Here is a 27,333-nt window from a genome sequence, read left to right as displayed (position 1 = left end):
ATCTTTTAACCAATTTAAATCATTATTAAAATAGACTAACAGCTAATTTAACCAGAATAATTACATTTGAATCTAAAATAGGAAATAAAACAAACTAATTTTAGAACTATTATTGAACATTACATTCCAGGGTTTCACCCAGTGTATTAAGCCTGGCGGGCCACCAGGCTTTACTTGTGTCCCCACCAGGCTTAGCATTGCTGTTTTATTTAAGTTTTTGTTTAATGTTTGCATTTTTTAAGTCTTTATTGTTGGCATTCAGATATTAATCTTCCAATAACACATAATTATCAAGTGATATTTTCAAATTTCCTGTCAACTTTAAACATTTTGTAACTCAGAAACATGGAGGGCTGCTGGATGACTGACTGCCACAACCACCAGGCTTAGAAAGTCTTCTGAGGGAAACGTTGCATTTAAATTGTTTTACTGTGATCATGTTTTTCTTCATAATTCAGAGCCGAGGAAGAGCTTTGGTTAATTAAAGCATTTCCGTTGATTCCAGCGGAGCTGAAATGCCGTCAGCTGCCACAGATTTTACTCAGAAGTCTATTACGAATCCGCTGACAAAGCTTTGAAATTCAAACCTTCACAGAAACCAAGATTTTTTTTTATACTAAAGAATAAAAACTGAAGACGAATATCTGACGGCAGAGATGTGGTGGAGTGAATGCAGTAGTGTTGCACCTAAAACACACAGATTTAAAGCTTGACCATTATCGACCGGGGTGGCACGTTTTTTTTTTATACACGTGATTATTTGTGATGGTTTCTCCTTGTTCCCACCCTGAAGGCTTTCTATGTTGGGTTCGTTTAACCAGGCAGGCCTCAGAAGTTATGGAAAAACAAATTGGCTACAGCCAGAGCCCATCTGCTTCCTTTGTGAACAGAATGACTCATTTGGCCATAATCGGCCACAAAGCAAAGGGCAAAGACACCAACATCTCCAGTTGTGGGACTCTGTTGTTTCTGGGGCAAAAATAGCTCGTCAAGGATCAACAGATCCACTGGGGAGACGGGTTCCTGCAGACACATCCAAAATGATTTCTGGAAAAGATCCTTTTAAATGACCATTGTAGATAGAGGAAAAAAAGAAAAATTTCCACAAAAAAAAAAGACATTTTTAGATTGTCAATAAATTTTCTTTAGTTTGAAAAGTTGAAGATTTTGTTTAAAAGAAAAATTAACTCAGAAATTTTTAACTGATCTCAGAAATTTTCTAGAAATAAAAATAAGGACATTTATTTGAAAAGTCAAACCATAGAAATTCAAAAAACGAATATTTTGAAATTAATTTCAGAACTTTTATAGGAAAAAATCATGGAAATTTCTCAATCTGAAAAATCTCAAATTTGCTTAAAAAAAAGAAAATAAAATTTTGGTTAATCTCGGAAATTTCTAGAGAAAATAGGAAAATTTTTCAGTTTGAAAAGTCAAAAATATGCTAGAAAAAACTGAAATTTGGAAACTAATTTCAGAGAATTTCTTAATAAAAAAGGGACCTTTTTGAGTTTGACATGTTGAAGATTTGCTAGAAAACAAATTAGAAATCTTCACATTAATCTCAGAAATTTTCTAGAAAAAAACATGGAAAATTCTGAATTTGAAGAGTCAAAAATTAGCTAGAAAATAAATCAGAAATTTTCTTTTAAAAAAAAAGAAGACATTTTTGAGTTTTAAAGTTTTCGACATTTTGAAATTAATCTCCAGTCTTACTGAAAAAACATGGAAATGTCTGAATTTGAAAAGGTTCCATATTTACGTCAATCGTTAAAAGAACTCGAGGGTTTCTATTATTTCTAACAATATGACGACGTCCTCTAGTGGAGAAATGAAGAAATACATCACAATCACACTACTTAGAAATATAATCGATTCAGAAAATCTACATAAACTCACAAAACGCTGTTTGTTAGAAGATGAAAAAATTTAATCCAAACAGATGCCTTACTAAGGAACACTCTGTACAAGGTTAGCTTATTTTACATAGAAAAATTACAAAAACATGTAACCACAGTTAAAACCACGTAAGAGAAGTCACAGGTTAATTCAACACAATATTGGGAGTGTTGTGCTTGGACAAACCAAACAGAATATTATTAAAGTGACCTGTTAGCATCCCAACAATAAAAAAAAGTGTAGTAATTGAAAAAATAAAATAAAAATGTCACTTATCTCCACATTTCTTCTAAATTTCCTCTGCAGGCCAGAGGAAATGTAACAAGTTTACTCTGAGTGTTTATGTGCAACTTAAAAATAATACTTCACAGCACAATGTAACAGTTTTAAAGACTGAACATGTTTCTCTTACTAAGAAATGATTCCAGAAATTAAACCCAAAGTGAATCTTCCAAAACCCAGCCTCTTCACAACCAAAAATTTACCTTGAGACAACAGATAAATATCAGTTTAATTCTCAAAATAAAACCGACGAACGTCTAGAAAAAAGAACAAGGCATCCAAACCCAGATAAATGAGGTATATTATTGTCCTTCTGTCAGGTTCAGCCCTTCATCACTTTCATCAATCCATCTTTCCTGCTTCCTCAGAGCGTCCAAAAACTCAAACAAGATACAACAGCAGCACATTTCCAGCTCAGGTAAGAGAATCAGTCTTAAAGGAGAAACGTGGCTCCATCACATGATAAATCACAGGTTACTGTAACATGGCCTCCAAACAGAAATCACTTTTAGTATTTTAAGGAAAATACTGCTAGGGAGAACTAGTGGAGATCTGGGGTTTAGAGGAGAGGCCGTGTCAGTGTCTATCTACGACGGTATATTGGGGCAAATGTAGAGTGAAAAAAGTAAATTTCCACCAAAAAAATTTATTTTGAAACTAATAAAATTTCTCAGTTTGACAAGTTAAAAATTTCATAGAAAAAAACTCAAATTTTGAGATTTCAGAAATTTTCTTGAAAAAAATGTAAAAATTCAGAATTTGAAAAGTTCAAAGTGAAAACTAAGAAGTTTTATAGGAAAAACAAGGAAATTTCTTAGTTTGAAAAGTCAAATATTTGCTAGGAAAAAGACGCCAAAGCTTTGAGATTGATCTCAGAAATTTCTTTTGAAGAAACTTGAAAATTTCAGAGTTGAAAATTTGCACACAAAAAAAACTCAGAAAGTTTTAGATTTTCTAGACAAAAATTTTAAAATTCTGAGTTTGAAATGTCAAATTTTTGCTAGGGAACATAAAATCCTAAACTTTGAGATTAATCTCAGAAATTGTCTAGAAAGATAATAGTGGAAATTTCTCAGTTCCAAATAAAAAAATTGTAACTTTTGGAAATTTTCTTAGTGTCAAAAGTTCTCTCTAGAAAATTTATTTGATTAATCTGAAAAAAAAATTAGAAAATATTCATCTTTTCAAGCTCAGAAATGTTAAAGTTTTTTGTTTTCTATAAAGTTTAAGTTTTTTGGTGGAAATTTTGCTCCTTTTTTTTGTTCTACATTTAGTGGTCCTAATACGCCATCATGTCATAAAGTCTGAAAACACACAAAAAATACGCCTTATTTCAGAACAAAAAACAAAAGTGTTAATGATTCTGCAACGGTAAAAATCAACGATCTGATCATCAATTTACTTTCTTTTGTGTTTGCTTTACCCAATCGTCACCTGTTGTGCTTTTTGTTCATTTCTGCTCAAACTGGTGGGAAAAAATCCCTTCCTTCAACTTCCACTTAAGCCAACAACAAATCCTCCAAACTCCATCAGACAAAAATAACTTCCTGTCATCAATGAACCCAAACAAAAATAAATAAAACACCTCAAAATAAAGGTAATGTTACATTTGATGTTCCATTAAAATACAACAGTTGATGTTCTCATTGAACAGCATTTAGGGAGAGCAGTAAGAGCTCAACTAAAACGTTTAAAAATTACACTGAAAAAAGAGAACAGGAAATCCAACTTAAATATATTTAAACTAATTAGTCACCAATAATCAAATTAAGCCTACCCAAGTTAATTTATTAGGTGTATTATGTATTTTCAAGTTAAACAAATGTAAATAATGTAAGCTTGATAAACTTCATTCAATTATTGGTGACTAATTAACAAATTTTTTTAAAAGTTGGAGCTCCGGTCTCAATTTTCAGTGTAGGATGTCTCAAAAAAAACAAAGTGTAAAGCTAACTGACATTGGATCAATCATCTCACTTTCACAAACGGCTCCCAAAATTACACAATTCCCATTAAAAAAAGACACACTGTATATATAAAACAATTTCTACAACATTTATATATATTCTGCGTTTTTCAGAGTGTCAGTGGTTTTCCTTTATATAGCAGAACCCTGAAGCTAATCCGCTAGCTGCTGATATTCGTCATGTATTGTTACGACTCTAATCTGTAGGCATTCCTAAAATGTTGTCATTCTAAATAAAACATGCAAACCTGTATAGCTATTTGTACCACTTTAAATGGCTCAATCTGACATTAGTCACAGCTGGATACAACCTAAATGTTCACATGTGTAATGGCTGTTTGATACTGTCCCAGTCCAATCTTGGTTCATATTGACACTTCCTGAGCCGGAGAGAAACACATCCTGGAGGCGGAGGGAGAATCCTGCCGAGAAAAGAGAAGCAGGAGTTTAAATTACACATCAGGTCAAACTTTCAAACAGCATATGATCCACAGTCACAAAACAATAGTTACAACCTGAACAAACAAACAATATAATGTCTGGGAATGTTTTTCCAAATATATACTGTATTTAGGGTTCATTCTGCTTTAAACTAAATCCAGTTTATTTGTTTAGAAAATCACAATCGAACTCTGATAAAGACTGAAATCGTGGGCCTCGGATCCGTTGACGTGAACTGTACTGGAGACCGCTCCAAAAGCAGGAAGTGGACTATAGAGCAGAGCATTCTGGGTAAATACAATCAAAACGAGCCACAAGAGTCTAACGCTGGAAGGAGAAATGGCTCACGGTCTTTTATCAGACAAAAGAGAAATCCTACAAACACTAAAAATCTGACGCTATTTCATTTTTGTTGACATTTTGCAAAGAAAGAAGTTGCGCTCATGTCTTCTTCAGAGGTTTTTGTGTCGTTTCCTTCAGTGCAGCGCCCCCACAGGTGAGGAGGGGAACAGGTTTTTCAATTAGTTTAGATCAGGGGTCTCAAACTCCAGTCCTCGAGGGCCGCAGTCTTGCAACTTTTAGATGTGCCTCTGCTGCACCACACCTGAATAGAATAATTAGGTCATTAAGGCTCTGGAGAACTGATCTACACAAGGAGGAGGTAATTAAGCCATTTCATTCCAGTGTTTTGTACCTGTGGCACATCTAAAAACTGCAGGACTGCGGCCCTCGAGGCCTGGAGTTTGAGACCCCTGATAGATCATGTGAGACAGAGCAGCTGAAAATGTAACAAATGTTGCAATTTTAGCCAAAAATCAAACCAATTCTATCGGCTTGAACATGTTGTAGGGAACAAAGGAGCAGCTAATTTTAATCCAGTTCATCTTATCTGATAAATTTTCATACTCCAGGGTTACTTGTGGAGAAAAAGTTCATCTCTGATGCGTCTTCCTTCTGATTGTTTGGGATTTCTAGTGAGTCTTTTTTTTTTCCAAGAGAAGAAAAATTGAGCGTCCAATTTTTCCCAAGAAAATCCATCAGAACTGAAGAAGAAGAGATTGAAGCCAAAAGCTTTACATCTTGTCACACTTTATGGCTATAGATTTAACTTTTACAACAAAGAGTCAATCAAATGTTTTGATCCATTGTAGATAAAAACTATACAATTTTAAAAACTCAAGCAATGAAAATCCAATCTGTATTGTCTCAAAAATCCTAAACCTATTTCTTCCTTTCTGAGTGTGTTGGGGACAAACTATAGAAACCATGAAAACATCAAAAGTTTCTGTGTTTCGTAGAACAAACAGGTTTGAGTTTGTCATACCTTAGAAACCTTGAGAGGTTTGTTTTTGTGAAAGATGAAATCTGGATTTTTAACTACTAGTCCTGCTTTCCCCATGACAGAACCAGCTGAGGGACTGTTCACCTGTAAAACATGAAAACAAAGATAACGGCATGTAGAGATGCTGTCACAGTGCCCCCTGGTGGATGACGAACTACAATGCTTCACATTATTACAGAGTGGTAAACATTTGGGAACTCAAAGCTCACCGACTGGAGGAGGATATTTTCTTTTCCTAGTTTTTTTCCAGCGGCTTCAGGTGAGATGTGTCTCTCTCTCATCTGCTCGCCTCGAGCTTTTCGCTAGTAACACAGAAACGAGTAAAAAGCAAATAACACCAGAATTTATGATTAAACAGGAAAAATATTTGGAAAATAAGTCAACTATTTAGTAAAATGATGTTCTTTACAATATAACTGAATGTGTATTGCTTCTTTAGTACAATGCAATGTTTCCACATTTTGTCACATTACAAACAACTATGTCATACACAATGTATTTTATTGGGGTTTAAAACCAAAGGCCAACACGAAATACAGAACAATTGCAAAGAAGGGGAAAAAAAACATTAAATAAATATTTGAAAAGTGTGGTATTCATTTATATTAAACCTTGAACCAAAATGCAACTTTTTGCCTTCAGAAATAATCTAAATGTAGGGCTGAACAACATGGCTGAAAAATGTATTAAGCGTATTATATCAATAATTCTTTTTTTTTTTTTTTATATCTGAAATACTACCAAACTGGTGGTGTGATCTTTCCAGTTTTATCCACAGTTTTCACTCAACTCTGTTGTATTTCATCTTTAAGCAGTTATGAGGCATGGTGGAGAAACCTGAAACTGCTGCTGCGCCAGTTACTCAACAAGGTGTTGCTAAGTAACCAAAGAATGAGTGAGTTGCTAGGTAACCAAAGAGTAATTCCACACACTTTGCTTAGCTAGCAGAGAGAAGGTGAGCAGCTAAAGTCTTTCCTCTGCCTACATCTCCCAGAATGCCATGTGGTTCTGGATCAGAGTTCAGTGAACCTATCAGACGTATTATCTATTGATATTTATTATGTGTCTATCGCCATATATATCGTTAATGAGTTATTGTCCAGCCGTATCTAATTAGTAAAAAAAGATTCTCAGCATAAAGGCAGCTGTTCTCATAGGTTTTGCTAGAGAAAAATCAGAGAACAAACAGCATCATGAAGGATAAGGAACACATCAAATTTTGAGTTTGTCCAGCAATAAAAATACATCCTGACGTTTATGGTTGCGAAAAGACAAGATGCAGATTTCTTACCTTGATAAAGCCACCAAAGGAGCGGGAACGAGGATGCTTCTTACCGACGGCTGGAGGGAGCAGATGATCCTCGCTAGATGTTCCTGAATGAGTCTGTTTGACGAGCTGGACAGAAACACAAAGATCAGAAATATCCAGACAGACAAAGTTTGGCTGCATGATGAGCAGCCAGCTTTACGTTTCCATTCTAAGCCAGGGATCTGCAACCTGCGGCTCTTTGGACCTTTCACAGTGGACATTAATAATTTCGGCAAAAAGTAAGAAAATAGTAAAGATATAACAACAAATGCAGGTTTGAGCATTTTTTAAAAAAAAATTTGATTGGGTATTTGCAGTAAATATTCACAAAAGAATGACACTAAAATAACCAGTAAAATGTATTTATATACGTTTTTTCTCATTGGTTGGAAACTTTGCTCATTTTCCAAATCAAAAATCATCTTTACATTAGGGCATCAGTTACTGCAACTAACGATTATTGTTATAATCAATACAACCACTTATTTTGACGATTAATCAGATTTAAAAATTGGCACAACCTACATTTTTCAATAAGCACTTTTTTTAATACAATATTAGAAATACATTAAGAGAAACTAATAATTTAATTCCTTGTTTATACTCTAGTTAATGATTAATTGATTAGTAAATTAGCTGACAATTTTTACAATAATCAATTAATCACGATTAATCGTTTCGACCCTCCATCATATAGCAACATTTTGCGCCCAGATCAAAATTTTGGCTTTAGTTTCAAGAGCTCACAGACGTTTAATAGATAGATAGCATTTATTGTCATTGAACAGAATTCAACGAAATTTCCATTGCGTTAATTATATATAAATAAACTTTAGAGGAAATAAAATAAGGAATCGTTTTCTAGCATTCCCCAAAAATATCATCATTCAGTAGAAGAAAATGTATCCATCAACTTTATGGCAAAAATTTTGTCTTTTATTTTAGAATCTAAAAACAGAAATAAAATGTAGGGGTGGGCATTTATCACGTTTATCATAATAAAGAATTTTGATTTATCATTTTCAAATTGATATTTTAAAAACCCTAACACTGTTCATATTGTTGGACTTAGTTTCTATTTTATTATTTTCTCCGTTGTTTGTTCAGTAAGTATTAATAATTATAAATAAAAATGAAATTATTCATTTTGTGTGCAGTTTAGTGACACAAATCACACTTCTTTATGCAAGTTGTGTCCTAAAGAAGCATTCAAGAGCAGAAATGTGTGTTTTGGGGCTACAATTACTGAGACAAACAATTACCTAAAAAAGATGTAATAAATAGTTCTTATCATCACTTTAATCATTATCACAATACTACCACAAACTATCATAATATCACAAATAAAATGATAGTTCTTCAAACACAAGAACAAATTTTCTTTAGTAGATATTTTTCAAAAACTATAAAGTCTTTCTTCAAAAGATTATGTAACATTTACAGGATGGAAGTAGAGGAAAATGTCTCTTTCAGTTGAAAATATTGCAGACTCCTGTTCTAAGCAGAAAGAGTCTAAAAAACAAACGTGTATGAGATATTTCTCCATTTTCAGTTAAATCTTTTAATTTACATTATTTGGTTTATTTTTATTTGCTTATTTTCTGGTTGATTTAGAATTTTTGTTTAACTTTAGTTATTTAGAATAAGGTTTTTGGCTAGTAATTCATTTAATTAGTTAATTAATTTCAGTTTGGGACTTGGGTGTTTCACAGTATAAATACATAGGATTTAGGAAGCTCATTATGCACATGGGTGGTCACATGGTTTAGGGTTAGGATCCTCTGTCTGTCCAGCCAGTCAGTTAACAGGTGAAGCAACCAGAGCAGGAAAAGCAGCAGAATCCTGTAACTTATTTGCCTAAATTATGGAATAAAGCAAGAACTGCATTCTTGACTTTTGGTCTTTTTGGAACTCCGTAAGCCTGAAACCCAAGGTGCATCAAGTGTCTATTTGAGTTGAATTCACTTTTGCTTTGATCACTTTGAAGTCTTAAGTTTTTAGATTTTTGAATTTTGTGTTTTTGGACACACAGTCACAACAAAAAGTTTTCCCAACTCAACCTGTCGGACAAGTTTCTTCTTCTTGGCAGAGTCGGGCATGTTCTGGTGAACGTGTCTGAACAGCTCCTTCAGGGCCTCCTCTGTGTACTGCAGAGCCGGTGACTGACTCTGCTCCTGCACGGCGCGGCCCGGACCAGCTGTCCGCTTCAGAGGCGGCGACGTCCGCTGGGCAGGAGAGCTGCTGACACCCAGCAGCTCCAGGTCATCCTGAGACCAAACGGAAAAAAAAAAATCACACTTCAAACAGGAAGCTCAAGCTTTACATTTAAAAACAAATCAGAAAATTCTTGGAACGGCGTCCTGACGGATCAGCAGACATACGCTTTTATTTAAACAGCCATATGACAAGTTAGATCGTCACTAACAGCTGTATGACATCCTGACTTGGTGTTACTACGCTTTTAAACCACCACAATCCATGTGTAGCCATATAGTTATTAAAAATAATGAATTGACTTAATTTTTCTTTTTTACTACTTTTACCCTGAAAATACTGGCAAAGTACAATCAAAGTCTGAAGAGGACATCTTTTGTCTTGCCAACATTTTGTAAAATGTACATTTATATTTGAGCAGAATGGATAATTATTTTTGTTTGAAAATCTTCAATAGACAAAACAAAAAGAATAAGAGAAAAATTTGCCTCTTCAAAAAGCTGACATCGCTGCTGAAACTCGTTTAAAACAGTAAAACTAAGAAACGTTTAGCTCACCTTAGTCTGCAGAACCTTGGTTCCGTTAAAATGGACCCTGGCATATTCCCTCAAATAGACTGGAGCCTGAAAAAGTGACAATAATCAGAAAGTTAGTGAGGAGAGGAACAGATAAACAACCTGCCACGTTTCTAGAAAATTCTGTTTGGTTTTGTTTTCAACTTGTCAACATGCTGGATCACTGATTCACTCAGGGCTGGAACTATCAGTTATGTAGGTAATCAATTATTCTACCGATTATTTTATAGATTATTCTGACGATTCATCAGATTAAAAAGAAAAGAGGTAAGTTCTCCAGGTTTTTCCATTTAACCACTTAAGTTTTTTCTTATATACTTTCAGAAATGCATTAAAATATGCAAATAACTCAGTTGCTTTTTCAAAATCATAAATTTAAATGTTATGTCTTATGTTATTTAGTGAACACTTGATCATTTGTAGCAATGGATTTATCTGCAACTAAAAGAAAATACTGTCTTTAATCTGATTATTAGTTGGATTAATAGATGATAGAAAAAGTGCATAATACTTGAGGAGTACTATTACACTCGTCAAATACAACTTGACGAGTTCTGGGTAAAAGATATTGCAGTACAAAGAAAGTTTTTGTCTTAAATGCTAAATTTATATGTTTTTGTACAGTTTTGACCTAATTACTGCTCTGATTGTGTTGTTCTTTCAGCAAATCCAAATTTTTAAAGTCTGCATACTCCAGATAATGATTAATCAATTATTAAACTACTTGATATTTATTCCTATAATCGATTAATCACGATTAATTGTTTCAACCTCCAGTTCACTAATAAGAAAAGATTACTCTGCAGAGTGTGTAGAAGCCAATCACCCTGAAGAGCTTCTGTGAATGCTTGATGAGGAAGGCCATGCTGCTGTTCAGTTTCTTCAGATTGTCTTTAAGGTCACCGGCTGTCATCTGAAGGCAGGAGAAAAAGTCAAAAAACAACAAACTGCAGCACTAAAGAGAACCTGTCAATGTTTTAATGCCAAAATGTGCAGAAAATGTGATATTTAGGCCTTATGCACATGTAACCAGGTCTTTATAAAAACAAATATCTCTGTCAAATAGTTTAAAAAGTAAGTTAGTACACACAGGATCCATTTCAGAAAAGTTTTCATTCATATAGACTTTCGCCCCCCCGAGCGTTGTTTTAAACATGCCAAACCCATAGGGGGCAGTGTAGCACAAAAGTAAAATGTGTCAACGCATCAGATTGCTTCAAAACGGCCACCACTTCCTGTTAGGAATTAAACATGGCGCCAGGAAGTTCATTTATGTGGAGAGATGTATAAATATTGAACTACGATTAAAAGTTTAACAACATATAAAGTTACTAAAACACTAGAAAATGTCGATGGGGAATCATGTCAAAGCAAGTATGTGGATGTATTGGTGCATTATTTGGCACTAAATCTCAATTTTCCACAAATAAACACACAAACACAAATACAGAGTTTTTAGAAATAATCATTTTTAGGGACATCAAACTGGGTTTTTGTGTGGATGAAAGCCAAAACAAAGAAAAACTTATTTGTTTTCCCAGATATCTGTCCAAAGGTGGTCTTAAAGGGTTATATAGGATGGAAATGATTTGGATATATATCCCATCTTACATGTCTGGGCCAGAGGACATGCGGGGCAAACATGAGCGCCAGGTTGTAGGCAGACATCTTGTTCTTGTCCTGCTGCTTGGCGGTGTGGTAGAGCAGGTCCAGCAGCAGTTTGAGCAGCGAGCGGTTGGCCTGCGGTAACAACAGGAAGAGGAGCTGCAGGGCCTCGATCTGACGCTCCTTGTTTGGAACCGCTGTTTTATTTCCTTTTTCATCAAACAGAGTCATGTCTGGAAGAAAATTAGTTTAAAATGTAAACGTCCATCCTTTCTGTATGACAGCATATCATTGGAGATAAAAAAAGGATTAAAAGACTCAGATATTTTCTAGAAAGCCCTCCAGAAATTGAGATTAATCTCAGAATTTCTTTAGAGAAAAACTTGGAATTTTCTGAGTTTGAAAAGTCAAACATTTGCTACAAAAATTTATAAATTTTCTAGAAAAAAAACCATAAAAATTTCTGACTTTGAACAGTTGAATATTTGCTTTAAAAACTCTGAAAATCTCTAGAAAAAACCTTGGAAATTTCTCACTTTGGAAAGTCAAGAATATGCTGCAGAAAACCTCAGAAACTTTGCTGAAAAATTTCAGAAATTTTTTTATTAATCTCAGAAATTTTTAGAAAACAAAAATGGACATTTCAGAGTTTGAAAAGTCAAAAATGTGCTTAAAAATGAAAACATATGAAAATAGCCATGTTTTTTTCTATAAAATTTCAGAGATTAATCTACAAACTTCTTAGTTTTTTTAATGGAAATGTACTCTTCCATTTTCCCTTCCATATAAAATGGCCTTAATACGCTGTCGTATTTCTGTGGCTAAAACCACGGGAATCATATTTTTAAATATTTCTTTCACAGCTTTATGTGCATGGATTTTCCTACCAGCTATCTTCAGGTGCACATGGAAGTGTCGGTGTGTCAGCAGAGGCTCCGGCAGCTCTCCCAGAAAAGTCTTAAGTAGAGAGGCAACATCGTTGGGGTGAAAATCTCCGGCCTCCAGGTCGACATCCGCCCCGCCGTTAAGGAGCTCCTTCAAGGCGTGCTGCCGAACGCTGTTCCCCGGCACCCGGAACAAACCCTCCACATGTAGATCTGAGCAGTAAGTCAGAAAAATATTGCACCATTTCAAATTTGAGCAGAGCAAATAAATATAATAAAATGAATATGTTGTTAATTGTCTGAGACGTTGTTGGTCAGAATCTGAATGTTTGGATCTATGTAATTAGATTACACAATTAGATTACAAGAACTGAATGCAAGTCTGTCATTACAAAATTCCTACACATTTTGCATGTCAAAATTCAAAGGTTTTCCAGAACTTTCCAGTTATTTTAGATGATTTGCAAAGTCTAAAAAAATTTGAATTGGGTAGTAACTAACTACACTTACTCGGTTAAATTTACTTGAGTAACATTTTAGGGGAAAAAATTGTTTTAGGAGTATTTTTACTAAGCTGCACTTTTTACTTTTACTTGAGTAATTTTATTATGAAGTATTTCTACTCTTACTTGAGTAAAATTTCTGGATTTTCTACCCACCAAATGAAAAACAAACTGTTAAAGTTTCATACGTTTTTTATTGAAAGAAACTGACTTGGAAAATTTTTCTTTTGCCTGATTTCATTATTTTGTAATTATGTTATTTATATTACACTGTGTTCCAAATGATTATGCAAATTGGATTTAAGTGTCATAAAGATAATTTTTTTGTTGTGCTATTAAATTTATAGATTGTAAGGGCTCTTTGAATCACTATAATTAATTTCAGAGAGCTGGTTGATTAGTTTGTCTGGTGAGCTCAATTAAAGGAAATCTACTTAAGAAGGATGTTCCACATTATTAAGCAGGCCACAGGTTTCAAGCAACATGGGAAAGAGAAAGGATTTCTCTGCTGATGAAAATCATCAGATAGTGTAGTGCCGTATGACAAGATATGAAAACATTAGATATTTAACAAAAACTGAAGCGTTATCGTGCTGTGAAGAGATTTGTGGCTGATTCAGAGCAAAGATGGATTTGTACAGATAAAGGCATAATGAGGAAGGTTTCTGTTATACAAATTCATCGGATTAACTGTTTGCCCTTACAAAGCAGCAAACAGTTATTTGAAGCTGCTGGAGCCTCTGGAAGCTCAAGGTGGAGGATCCTCCAGAGGCTTGCGGTGCATGAACCTACTACTGGGCCACCTCTAACCAGAGCTCACAAGCAGAAACTGTCCAGTGGAAACAGCCGTACATTAAGATTAATTTTCAAACAAACTTGTTCACTGATGACTGCTGTGCAGCCCTGGATGGTCCAGATGGACGCGGTAGTGGATTGGTGGTGGATGGCCACCACGTCCCAACACGGCTGTGACGTCAGCAAGGAGGTGGTGGAGTCATGCTTTGGGCCGAAATCATGGGGAGAGAATCATTGGTCGGCCCCTTCAGAGTCCCTGAAGGTGTGAAAATGATCTCAGAAAGAATATGGACTTTCTGACTGATCACTTTCTTTCATGGTTCAAAAAGAAGAGCCGTACCTTCTGTAGCAAAATCATCCTCATGCATGACAATGCACCATCTCATGCTGCAAGGAATACCACTGTGTCATTGGCTGCTATGGGCATAAAAGGGGAGAAACTCATGGTGTGGTCACCATCCTCCTCTGACCTCTGACCTCAACCCTATTGAGAACCTTTGGAGTTTCCTCAAGCAGAAGATCTGCTGGTTCATATCAAACCAGCAGCTCTGGGAAGGTTTTCTGACATCCTGCAAAGAAGTTCAAGCAGAAACTCCACAAACTCGCAAGAATTGTGCAGGTGACATCAAAGATGGGGTTCTATGTTAATATGTAACTCGATCTGTTAAGATGTTTTTGATTGAAATAGCTTTTGATTTTAGTACATGTGACCACTTAATGCTGCACATTCAAAGAATGACCGTTTTTTTATAATCCATAAAATGTTTAGAAAATCTGCTGTGCATAATAATTTGGAACAGTGCATTTTGAGTTTTTTATTTTTGAAAAATATACTGTTCTCATGGGGAGCTTTGTTCAGTAAAATTTGATTTATACTCTAATAGTTCATGACTTGAAAATTATACTGATCATCATTGACCATTTAAGAAAATCTGAGAAAATATCACTTGCATAATAATTTGGAACATGGTGTAGTTATTTTCATTTTGCTCTTTAAAATACCTAAATTTCCACTTAACTTTATATTTTGACCTGTCTGATAATGTGTTTTTTAAATATTAAATGATTTAATCAGTTACTCAGTACTTGAATAGACTTTTTACCAAATACTGTTTAATTTGTACTTGAGGCATTTTTACTTTTACTGGAGTAAACATATATTGCAGTAGAGCTACTCTTACTCTCGTACAATTTTTGGGTACTCTGCTCACCTCAGATTTCTACAGCGCTCATGCTTTATATTTGAAACATTCAAAATATGGAAGGGAAACAGATTAATTGATCCTTGGGATAAAAAAAACATTTGCAGTGAAACATTTAGACCGCATGCCAATTCCCAACTTCACCACCAAGATCCATAATCTCATCACTAACTGCTTATTGGTGAACGTACGTAAGAACACAAATTATCAAACCAATAAAAAAGCTCCTTTGTATTTATCTGTTTTGAAGTCATTTTTCACTCCAGAGAAAGATGAAGTTGTCCAAAGCTGGGATGAAAGAACTAGCAGAGTTTTATGATGTCTTACTTTTGCTGAGGAACTCAATAAGCTGATAGATCTGTGCGATGCAGCTCTCAGTCAGTGTGGTTCCAAAGACGACGGCTTTATCTGTTAAAGCATGGAGACCCATGAATTAATCACACAGTCAAAGTTCTAATTTAGTAATTATTTTATGAAAACATAACATTAGCATTTCAGATTATGTCTGATAATGCTTTCATGTTAAATAAAGAATGTCATTTTGTGTTGTACTGTATTTTGAATTGCAACACATCCAGTGTGAAAAACTTTGTCTTTATTCCATTAATATTGAAAAAACAAGAAAGAAAATAAATTAACATCACAAATGAATAAGTTTGTTCATGTGATGAGTCTTAAAAATAAAACATGATGTGCCACAATCCTCCAAACACTTCCTGTTGTCTTTTTCTTCACCTTTTCCGCCAGTGGTAACATCCAGTTATGATCACATGACTTATGTGATGTGAAAAAATCATTTCTATTGCAGTTTTGCAAAATCCACTAATTTCAATACGGCTGGAAAAAAAATTTCTTTTTTAAATCACCGCATCCTACCTAAGTTTTTTCTAAATTAGTACGTTTCTATTAAGCTGATTTATTTCTGTAATTTGCGCATTTAGAGTCAAAAGAAATGCAGCAAGTGTGATGTTTTAAATTCACTTCAGTTGCATCTTTAAATAAAATGCAGAACAGGTTAAAAATGCAGCTTAGCAGACTCAAAGTGAAACATAAATAAATATAAAATGTGTTGTTCTTTAAAGGGGGGCAATGAAGTGCTGTGAAGTTTAATGTTAGCAAAAAATGATTTTTTTTTGTTGAATTTCTCAACAAAAAAGTTGAAAGCTAACATTTAAATTTCCGGTTTTACTCAGATAAAGATTTCAAACCAACCATTTAAATTATATCCAAGTTTGTGCACAACTTCTAAAGCTTAAAAAAAATCTAAAAATCTAATACATTCAGTTTTTTAGAACTCATTCCATATCCATTATTTTTTTCACTTTAATCAATCAACTATTTAGTTGATTGATTAAAGAGAGTCATCATGACCATGTGACGTGAGTGATTTTTACCTTTTCGCTTAAGGAAGTTGAAAGAGCGGAAAAAGCCTCCATTTCCACTTGTTGGGGTTTTGGGGCAATCCTCACCAAGGAGCTGGGCGAACTCGGTCCCAGGAAGGTCGATAAGCCTTGTTATGTTACTGAGCACAAGCTCCAGGAACGCTTCGGGGTTCTCGTGGCGGAGTTTCTCAACAAAAAAATCTGGGTTGAAGATGACCGGCGGTCTGACAGAACAAGAGGAGCCGGGCGACTCATCACAGTGGGTCACCATGCTTCCGAGAAGGAGACACACAACAATCAGACAGGAAGATAAACTGAAGGTGAAAATGAGATGTGTGTGTGATTGCGACATCTTAATCAAAAAATGTATTTTACATTTTCAATTTCACAAAAAGAAAGTGTAAACATACTAGAAACAAAACAGGGATAAGATTCTACCTAACCCAGTGGTGTCCAAACATTTCCCAAAATAGACCAGAATCCTAAAGCTGAAAGTACACAACTTTAGGAATCCTGTTTTCCAGCTTGTCATTGAAATTCTTGTGCTAAAAAATAACAAAAGTCCCCAAAGGAGGGGCAAATTTCTAACATTCTGGACCTGCAGGCAAGAGACACATAAATTATCCAAAGGTCCGCAAACGGCCCCCAGGCCACACTTTGGACACCCTGACCTAACCTATGGTCTGTTGCTTATTGCATGCACAAACAAAGATGAATATCTTGTACATTTTTTCAAATTATCCGACTCAATTGCACTTTTAAAAAAATATATCTGCACTGTATTATTTTTTTACAGTAAATTTCCTGTGAATGTACAGTCTCCGATTGTTCTATTTATGTTTTTATATATAACCCTAGTTTGAATATGCATGCTGCCATTTACACATAAATTTCCCCACTGCTGGAAAGTAAAACTATTATTGGTTTACTTAACCATTTTGTAATTCCAGATCAGAAACTGTATTTCAGAAGAATTTGTTCAGTTTGGAATGATTTGATTTTGTTTTAGTCATTTCATTTATCTTACATAGAAAACTGTAGCGCTATCAAAATGTATTTCGGACCCCTTAAATAAAATACTGCCCTTTACACACAGAAGTACCAAATGCTAACTTCAGCATCGTCACCTAAAACGGATAAGACCTGCATTTTCTCATTTAGATATTTTGATAGTAGTAAACATTAAAATAAAACAAAAACTGTATCCGGTCTCGCGTAAAACTGTATCTCGCGTTTTAATGATAAAAGTCAGGCAAAGTCAACGTTAGCAAGCTAACAGCAACGTCATGCAGTTAGCTTCTCTTGAAACCTGTTATTGCTAATCATAAGACATACTGCGCAAAAAAAATAATAAACTGCCATAAGAAACAGCTACCGTTCAACGTAAAACCTCGGAAATGTTGTCTCTTCTCCAGTGTTGGAACTGACAAACATCTAATGGCGGTAATATTGTTGATTTACCTTCTATTTTGCGTACTTTCATCAACATATTTCTCCGCAGCCATGTTCAGTTTGAATCCTGCGCTGTTGTCCCTAAAGCTCCGCCCACCTCAACAGCCATTGGTCAGTTCTTCAACGTAGGCTGCACGTGGGGAATCTGATTTGCATGTACCTTCCTGTGATTGGTCTGTTTGAATTTACTGTTTGTCAGTAAAAAAGCACAAAGCTGGTTAATATACACAAAATTTCGGGCATTATTACTATTATTAATGCTCCTTATTTTCAAATATTGTCAAAATAAACTATGCAAATCACATTTTGTCATTGACTCCCTTTATTTTGCAGGATATGCTTTCAGTGCTGTCAAATTGTGAAATGTTTTCAGTTCAGATAACATTTTACAAACGTATTCGCGAAAATGCAAATCAATATTTTGCCAAATAAGTATGACGACTTGTTAATGCTAAATACGTACTTACTGACCAAGCAAGCCGATAAAGTTGACATGCAAGTCATGGCTATACAACAAAAACTTCAGTGGAGCTTAAAAAGAAGAATTTGGTGCACAAATTTTAATTTATTGAGGGTTATTTTACACAGTTCACACAGGTTCTAAATTATATACACCGAATCAAACTGTGGAAAAAATATTCAAATAAGAACTGCGTTTTTATTTGGGACTCTGGGGAGTTTTCAAACTCCCAAGACTGTAAGGATGGTTGTAATATTTCCTTTTAACACTGAACATTTTCTCTTTCTTTCAGACAGCATCATCAGTATTATTTTACTGAATACAATTCAGTAATATACAATTTACTGAATTACATTTTTCAGTAAATTGGAAAATAAAATTGGATCCAATTACTGGGTACTGTTTAGTGATATGTGTTCTACTAAAAAACAGTGATGAATTTTTAAAGATCATAATTTTATTGTTATCACAGCAAATAATGTTGTTATGCCTACATACACCCTCACTAATATTCAATTAGATGTCCCTTCACACATTGGAGAGAAACCACACAATTAGTATATTTATGAATGGAGCTCCTTTGAATCTATAGTTACTATCCACCTTTGTTTATTTTTCGCAAAAAAAAGCTCTTAAGTTCAGTCTATTTCTGCTAAATGTTTTTTGGTTTATAATATTTTAGCCTGTATGTAAATTAGAGAAAATCCACTTTTAAAATTCATTAAAATTCACCTCTGAATATCACTGCATCATCTCTAAAAGTAGAGTAAACAGCTTGTCTTTCTCCTGGAGGCGTGATGCCTCTGTGGTGAGGAAATTGGGCTCCATATGCTGGTCTAATCTGGCCCAGGTGGTACTGTCCGCTTCTATTAGACGAGGTTCCTGCAGCCCAAATCTGACTCGGAGAGCAAAGCCGAGCCATGGTGTAATCTTAAGCTTTCCTCCAGATCACAGCAACACCGCGCAGGGAAAGCTCTGGCTCTCATTCTGAGACCTGTACCCTGAGTTAGAGACACTTTTTGTGTGTGGAGAGAACAACAGCATAAATTGACGTCTCTAAAACCTTTTGTTTGTCAAATGAGAAACAAAGTGCAGAAGTCACAACAGAAATGCACAGAATGAACCGGTAAGAATTAAATTCAGAATTTTCCTTTATTGTTTCAAAGTTCAATTAAAGTGAAAAATAAATTGTATTTTGAACAGAGTGAATCAACTTTTATTAAGAATTCTGAGAAATGCCACAGTCAATGCTGGCGATATAAAAATAAATAATATCCAATAAATAAATTAATAAATATTATAAATATTTTATTGTTAAGGTTTCCTATGCATTTGTTCAAGTCTAACTTTTATGCAGACTAAAATTCATACAAATGTAAAAACATACAAATTATGAATTATATATTTTTTTTATAGTGGATGGATGGATGGTATGTGTGAGTGCACTGTAAAAACACAATCTTTCTAAGTATTTTTGATCTAGGTTCTCATGCAAAATATGACTACACTTGAAAAAAGACAAAACTAACTTACAAGTAACTTTTCAGCAGATTATTTCACTTACAACTAGTACTTTTTCATCAATATTAAATAATTATGTGTTTTCCAGGCACATAGTGCCATTTTATAGCACAATCAAGTAACTATGTTAACTTGAATAAAATGACAAATATATCAAAAATGACTAGAAATAAATTTTGCTTTGTAATTTAACACTTTGAAATTGGGTCTCTGTCTCTTTAAAATCTCCTTCAGGAAGTCATCACAACATGGCTCCTCTACTAACCCTTTAGCAATATTTTTACCAGCATTGCACTGAGAAGTAGCTCCTATAATGAGCTCAGTAAATGAGCAGTTCCACCAGGTGTTTGCTAATTGCTGCTGGCTAGTCTGAAGGAGCTGAGTGGGGGAATCACTCAGCTTGGAAACTGCAGCTCCGAGGAGGAGCTGTGTCTCGAAGGCGGGGCTAAGTCCACCCAGGCGTTTTGCAGCTGAATGGTTGCCATGGAGATTAAAGGATTTCTCAAACATGCGGAAAGAATCAAGACAACTTTCCAGGTCTTTTTTTGATGAGGGAATCATATTATTATATTATTATAATATTATAACATAAAAAATTTCGATTTTAGATGATGCTGCCCCTTTAAGGAATTATTGACTTAAAACAAGTTCATAGAAGAAGTTACTTATTAGTTGGTTTTGGATTATTTCAAGTGTACTGAGATATTTGCAATATAAACTAGATTTTAAAAAAAACTTTTTAAGATTTGTGTTTAGTGAGATGCCTTCACTGCCCTGTTGGCTAAATTAAAAGCTAACAACGTCTAACTGCAGCTCTTTATTTTAATTCACAGCTCCCCTCTCCGATCAGACAGTTGAGTTTCTTCCACCACGCCTCTGACAAGCTCTTAATCTTATCGGGGGTTTTCTTCCTCAGAGTCATCTTCTGCTGCTGGACCACATTACTGTCTATCTGCTGGAAGCTAGCTAGGATAGCGCAGTCAAACGTGTCCTTCAGGTTCTTCTGGGTCAGCGCTGAGCACTCTGTGAAGCCCACCGCCCCGAGCTCCAGTGCCAGCCTGCGGCCTTCCTCGGTGCTCACTGGCCGCTGCTGGTTCTGTGCCAGCTGGATCAGAACTTGCACGTCTTCTCTCAGGTCCAGCTGGGTGCCGACCAGAACCAGGGGAACGCCGGGGCAGAGCTGCTGGATCTCAGGGGCCCATTTGTTGGTGAGGTTTCGGAAGGAGCAGGGGCGCACCACGCTGTAGCAGAGGAGGAAGACATCGGCATTTCTGTAGCAGAGCGGCCGGAGGCACTCCAATTCATCCTGCAGGGAGAAAAAACAGAGGAGACTGACGTCTCACATCAAACTTTTACTAAAGACCTCTTTAAAAAAAGCTGTAATTCCCCTATAAAACCTTAAATCTGTGTTTGTTAGGGAAGATCTACAGCTGAAGATTTGAACTTCTGCATTTTAGAAGTTTTTTTAAGTAAGATTTATTGGCTAAAACCATCCATCCATTTTCTAACACACTTGTCCCTTAGAGGGGTCGGGAGGTGCTGGTACCCATCTCCAGCTAACGTTCTGGGCGAGAGGCGGGGTTCACCCTGGACAGGTCGCCAGTCTGTCGCAGGGCAACACAGTGACAGTTCCCACGCATGCACAGCATGCACATGCAGAAAGACCCCGGGCCGGGAATTGAACCCAGGACCTTCTTGCTGCAAGGCAACAGTGCTACCAACTGCGCCACCTTGGCTAGAACCACTTTAATTATTTTTTAAAAATGCATATTTTTATCTATGCACAAGATTTCATTTGAACCTGTTGGTCTAAAACAATTATTTTCTCCATTTTCACACGTGGTGTAATCTATATAAGCTGTAAATGTTGACAGGATAAAACAAATGTAGCACATTATAATCATTTATTAACCTAAACATAAAGACTCTGTAAGAAAATATTCCATATTTAAGGTTTTTCAGCAGAAATTGGATGTTCAGTCATTTATTAAACACCAGTTACACAACTTAGAAATTCAAATAGTGACTTATATTTGAAGTGCTTGCAGATTGTGTCAAATTACAACCACACATTTCAGTCATGCAACATGACAAACCGACACAATAATAATGTGAAGTAAACTGGATTGTTCTTGTTTTTTTTACATATAAAACTCTGACACCCCTAAATAAAATCTAATGCAGTCAATTAAATTCAGAAGTTCCTTTATTTTTTATCCTTTAGTAATTCAGCAATTATTACTAAATTATGTGAAGTTATGAATACTTCAGTGTTTCAAAATAAATATTATTTACCCATTTTTAACTTTTGCCACATTTTGTCATGTTCCAACTAAAAATGTCAAAGTTTTTGAGTGGATTATTATCTAACATAATGTAATAATATAATGTTATGTGATATAAACATATATACCAATATAAAGTGTGCCATGTATGTTTGTTTGGATGCCTTTAGTCTTATAGTAAAGAAAAGAAAACCTGCAAGAAGCTGAAAAGGATTTGAAACTGTGAGTTTCACCTTCGTGCCGGAGGTCATTAAACGTACAGCAAGAGCTAAAGTGGCAGTTCAGATGTTTGAATGGCCCAGTCAAAGTAGAAACCTTAATCAAATTTAGGGTAAACTTGAAAATTAATATTCTCAGAAAGAAAAACAATACATAACAAATCCTTTCTCCGCTGATAGGCGACTAGAGTTCAATTAAAACAACTTGTTTTGTCAGCGTTTTCATGCTAAATGTAAAACATGATCAACCTTAAAAAATATAAAATGAATTTAATGTTTAGTTCTGCTCAGGGATAAAAGACCATTAATAAAATGAGAATAGGAAAGGTGCATTATTCAATAAATCATCTAATTAATGTTTGATCAAAATGAGAGATAATGAGGTTGCTGCATTGATTTCCTGCTGTATTTTACATCTAATTCAGTGGTGTCCAAAGTGTGGCCAGGGGGCCATTTGTGGCACTTGAAATGATTATGTTCGGCCCCTGACCAGAAGTCAACAATGGTAAGAATTTGTTAACCAAATTGGCAAAAAAAATTGTCTGAAATCTTACCAAGTATTTATAGGGGTTTTTGTACTCATTTTGCTCTAAATAACTGCAATATTGGTTAGTAGCCCAATGCTAAATCTGACATTTAGCCTGCAGCAATAGGCAAATACTCAATTAATTGCATAGTATATTAAAATGAGTGCGATAATTTTTATTTTTATTAAATCATTTTTGAAGGGCAATTTTCTTTAAAACCTTCATAATCAGTTTTGTTTATGGTTTTGGTTGTGTGTGGTTTTTATTCCTTTACATTTGTTATTTTTGTTTGTTGTGTTTTATTTAGTAAATTTAACATATCTTCCAGTTCCAGTGTGAGGTGTTCTTGCATTATTATGCCATTATCATATCAGTTGAAAATGGTCTCAGAACGACAATATTACCATTTATCGCAATAATTTCTGGGACAATTTATTGTCCAGTAAAGCTTGTAATTGAGACAAATTTTCATTATTGTAAAAAAATGGATTAAAATGTAAAATAAAACAATATGTGTATAGTTATTGGATATATTGGCACCACCATGTTACATCAAGAGGATTTTCTGAATCCTGTCAATGTCTGTTTGAGGTTGTATTGTAAAGTCTTCATGTTTTCCCCTCAAATCTCTTTGTATATAGAAAAAACATTAAATAAATTGTACAATTAACATGATCACAACAAGAAGTTATTATCTTTCTAATTAAAAACATCTTAGCAGATTCTTAAATTAATGTATCTGTGGGATGTTTTACAGGGAAATGAACAGGGTAAAACTGAAAGACTGGAGTTTTCTTTTTATCCTGTAGGGGGCGATGCGGAGCTACCACACAGGTTCAGACCAGGACAGCAAGATGAAAACAACGCAGAGAGAAAACGATCTGCCAACAGAGGAACCAAACACAGAGATCAGGAACGACTTACATTAACTGATCCATCAACTGGGCCCCATTTCTATCATGGCGACGCAGGGAAGAAATGATCAGAGTTTAAACTTACAGCTGTGAAACACTGGAGAGAGAACCCATACATGCCCTGTGTTCATTTTATAAACAAGCAAAAACAAACCCACCTGTCCAGCGGTGTCACACAGCTGCAGTCTGACTGGTTTCCCATCAACCACAACCATCACTGCAATAAAAATCCAAAAACACCAAACAATATTTTCCAGTTTCACACTTTAACATTTAAATTGATTCTTCGTCAGAAAACATCGCTAAAAATGATCAACCTCTGCAGGTCAGACAACCCACACTGTGCGTAATTCCCACACCGCGCCACGCTGACAGTGGAGCTCACCGGTGAAGTTGTCAAACGCCGTGGGAACATACTCCGTGGGATACCCGTTGGTGGTGTAGCTCACGATGAGGCTGGTCTTGCCCACGGCTCCGTCTCCGACCAGGACGCAGTTCACTTTGCGCTCAGGAGTGGAACCGGACCAGCGGCGCTTTGCTCTCTGAGGGAAGTCCCGGTTCTTGAAGCGCCGCGGCGGGACCGTGGGTCGGTCTCCACTGTCAAACGGCTCTGAAACGCGGCAGGGCTTCTGGTTCCCCACGTCGCGGGGTAACATGCCTCTCTCTCGATTTGGTCCCAAATACTACCCGGTGTAGACGCGCCGCTCCATCTCTGATGACGCTCGAGTTGGCAGCAGCAGGTCGGTAAGCGGGTTTACTGTGAAGTGTGTCAGTGGTGCAAAGCAGACTGAAGTTTCTCTGCGCAGCGGGAGCAGCTGATTGGCATTCTCTACATCTGTCATGGTCGTGCGTCTTAAGAGGCTTACTGAGCACAACACCATCTGAAACTCCAGGGCTTCCCAGTGAAACCAACCCCGCTTACTGGAATCCTTTGATCCAAACACACTGCCTATCTTTAAAAAAATATATTATTTATACATTCAAACTCACTTTGCTCACATTTATTTATTATTTTATTATATGTTACATTAATATGAAAGTGTGTAAACGTAGGAAAATTTTTCCCTAGATTATGAGTTATAAAAAATAATATAAAAACAGATACTTTTCACAGTTTTGAAAACATTTATTTTCAATCTGCCTTTTAAAACTTTAGGTAAGAAAGTGTTTTGTCGCCCTCTGATGGTCAATACGCGAACTGCAACAACAAACTTAAACAGTCATGGATAGTTCCAGTCCTGTAAAGCTAAAGTTTATTTATTCACAACAACCTTCACAAAAATTACGACACCATAGACAGATAAATTAGAAAATAAGAAATTAAATTAAGTTTGACTAAGAAAAATATGATATTAAAATTGGCAGTAAAATACCAAAATAATTGTCATTTTATCAGATTTCCTAAGGTGAGCTGTGGATCATATGCAGCTCCTGATTGTATGTGAGTAAATAGTGCATTATTGTGAAGTGGGAATAAAATTATACTTTCTTAGGTTTTTTTTACTAATTTTTTTAGATTATCTGAAAAATATGGCATGGATTTACCTTTTGGACAGTGTAATATGACTATAGTCTCATGTCTTTAGCAGTCCTTAACAGCATTAGCATGTTGTAGAGTCTATAACATAAGATCCCAACAATTAAGGCTGAAACGATTAATCAGATTATGAATTGATTAATCAAAAAGTCATCAACTAGTTTAGTAATCGATAAATCAGTAACAAAAGTAAACAGACTCAAAAAAAGCAATTTTCTGAAAAAACAAGATTCACAAGTTAAGGAAGTTAAACCAAAAATGTACAAAAAATATTCATTTAGCGTTTGAGATTATAAAAAACTTCTTTTTGTGTAAATACGTTCTACCCAGAGCTTCCCATGTGGCAAAGATTTGGCTTCACCTGGTTCAAATTTTGTAAAAATCTCCTATTAAGCACCTCTTACTAGCCAGTTACTGATTTAAAATATCAACAAATCAGCCCTAAGCTGCATTGAAAGGCCTGAGCGTTTCACATGTTGCTGTTGGAAGAATATTTGTATTTTAGCTGCAGATGCATCCTTTTCTACAAGTGATCAGGCATACACTAAAGAAAAGCTGTTACTGCATTTTAGGTTATAAATGATTTATTTAAAAAAGGGAATGTACTTATTTGTTTGTTTGCATATTTTTTATGTGTTTATACTAACATAAATAAAAGGAAAAATATCTGCATAATTTGACAAATGTGACACATGGTGTAAATGACAAATCAGAAATAAAAGAAAATAAGAAAATACATGAGTAAGTGCAAGTTACAAAGTTGAATTGTATACCTTATCTTTGATTTTTATAGCCATTTTGTTGTTTGGGTCCGAGATTGAAACAAGATGCATTACAAAGAAGTCCAAATTGGTTCCCTATATTTTTTTTACTTTTAGAAATGTGGAACTTTGCAAAAAACAATAAACAACAACAAAAAAACAAGACCAAGTTGATAATAAATGTGGCAGAGGAGTTTTTATCTTGAAATCTGTGATACACAACAAAACAAAAAGAGGAAGAAATCTGGTCTGACGTTACAGGAGATCAGAGCAGCGACGTGTCGTGAGCATTTCAAAAAATAAAATATATAAATGAACAGAAGACTCTGGATAAATTTAGAAATATCAGGTTCAATGCAGAGGTGGGTAAAGTATCCAAAAATTATATTAAAGTAAAAGTAGTGATACTTCAACATATTTTTACTTAAGTAAAAGAAAAAGTAACCACACATGAAATTACTCAAGTAAAAGTAAAAAAGTATTTGGTAAAAACTCTACTCAAGTACTGAGTAACTGATTAAATTATCAATAATTTAATCTTTAAAAAATTACATCAACAGATGGACCAAAATATAAAATTATGCAGAAATTAAGGAAGAAAATGACAATAATTCCTATAAGTTTCTTTCAATAAAAAAATAACAAAAACTGCAAGTGTGTGTCTGGTGATTTTTTGGTTAAAACATGTTTGTTTGTTTTATTTTGCTCAAATAAGGGTAGCGATACGTCATAATAGAATTACTCGAGTAACAGTTAAAAGTACAGCGCAGTAAAAATTCTCCTGAAAGTACATTTTTTCCAAAAAGTTATTCAAGTAAATGTAATTGAGTAAATGTAACTAGTTACCACCAAACTCATGTCCAATGGGTGTGAATACTTTTGTATGCCAAAAGCTCCCTTTCAGCATAATGGCCCACAACACAGAGGAACAAATTGTGTGAAGCATAAAATAATCTTTAACCAGCTGCTGACATCTCTGCTTAACAGGATTAAGAAGAAGTCAGTGGAAAACAGTACATTTCTGCCAGACCTGTGAAAGGATTGAGACATCATTTGGCTCCAGGAGCTGGCACAGAAATAAACCCAAACACTGGTTTATACAAAGCTGCTACTGTTGGCCTCCACCTGCTACCAGCGTCTGATAAACTAGACACCTAATCAGGACCTTTAGGGAGTCTGGGAGTGAGCAAATACATTAACTCAATTTAGAGTTTGGGATTAAATACACACAACGGCATCCCTCTGCTTTTCCTCTCTGT

The 27,333-nt window shown here is 35.2% G+C and overlaps 2 protein-coding genes across 3 annotated transcripts; both read right to left on the bottom strand.

Moving 5' to 3' along the window:
* Positions 1-1,908: 1,908 nt before the first annotated feature.
* arhgap19 (Rho GTPase activating protein 19) lies at positions 1,909-17,931 on the bottom strand. Its single transcript, XM_032563393.1, has 12 exons — positions 17,861-17,931; positions 16,412-16,671; positions 15,345-15,425; positions 12,521-12,730; positions 11,640-11,866; positions 10,855-10,941; positions 10,011-10,076; positions 9,300-9,506; positions 7,222-7,326; positions 6,140-6,232; positions 5,913-6,014; positions 1,909-4,569 (listed from the first exon to the last, which is right to left on the bottom strand). The coding sequence occupies exons 1-12, from the start codon at positions 17,902-17,904 to the stop codon at positions 4,513-4,515; spliced, it is 1,539 nt and encodes a 512-aa protein (XP_032419284.1). The 5' UTR covers positions 17,905-17,931; the 3' UTR covers positions 1,909-4,512.
* A 2,631-nt stretch (positions 17,932-20,562) lies between these two features.
* Positions 20,563-24,580, bottom strand: LOC116720261 (rho-related GTP-binding protein RhoU-like). 2 transcript variants are annotated; one of them, XM_032563411.1, is made up of 4 exons: positions 24,162-24,580; positions 23,935-23,993; positions 23,787-23,816; positions 20,563-21,138 (listed from the first exon to the last, which is right to left on the bottom strand). In XM_032563411.1, exons 1-4 carry the CDS (start codon positions 24,430-24,432, stop codon positions 20,650-20,652), a joined length of 849 nt encoding a protein of 282 aa, XP_032419302.1. In that variant the 5' UTR covers positions 24,433-24,580; the 3' UTR covers positions 20,563-20,649. The 2 variants fall into 2 exon arrangements, with proteins under 2 accessions (XP_032419302.1, XP_032419303.1); XM_032563412.1 differs by lacking the exon at positions 23,787-23,816.
* Positions 24,581-27,333: the final 2,753 nt, after the last annotated feature.

This window comes from Xiphophorus hellerii, chromosome 5, assembly GCF_003331165.1.
Source record: "Xiphophorus hellerii strain 12219 chromosome 5, Xiphophorus_hellerii-4.1, whole genome shotgun sequence".
In the NCBI taxonomy this organism is placed as follows: domain Eukaryota; kingdom Metazoa; phylum Chordata; class Actinopteri; order Cyprinodontiformes; family Poeciliidae; genus Xiphophorus; species Xiphophorus hellerii.
The sequence above is the reverse complement of the archived record's forward strand: the minus strand, read 5'-3'. Positions and strand labels throughout refer to the sequence as shown.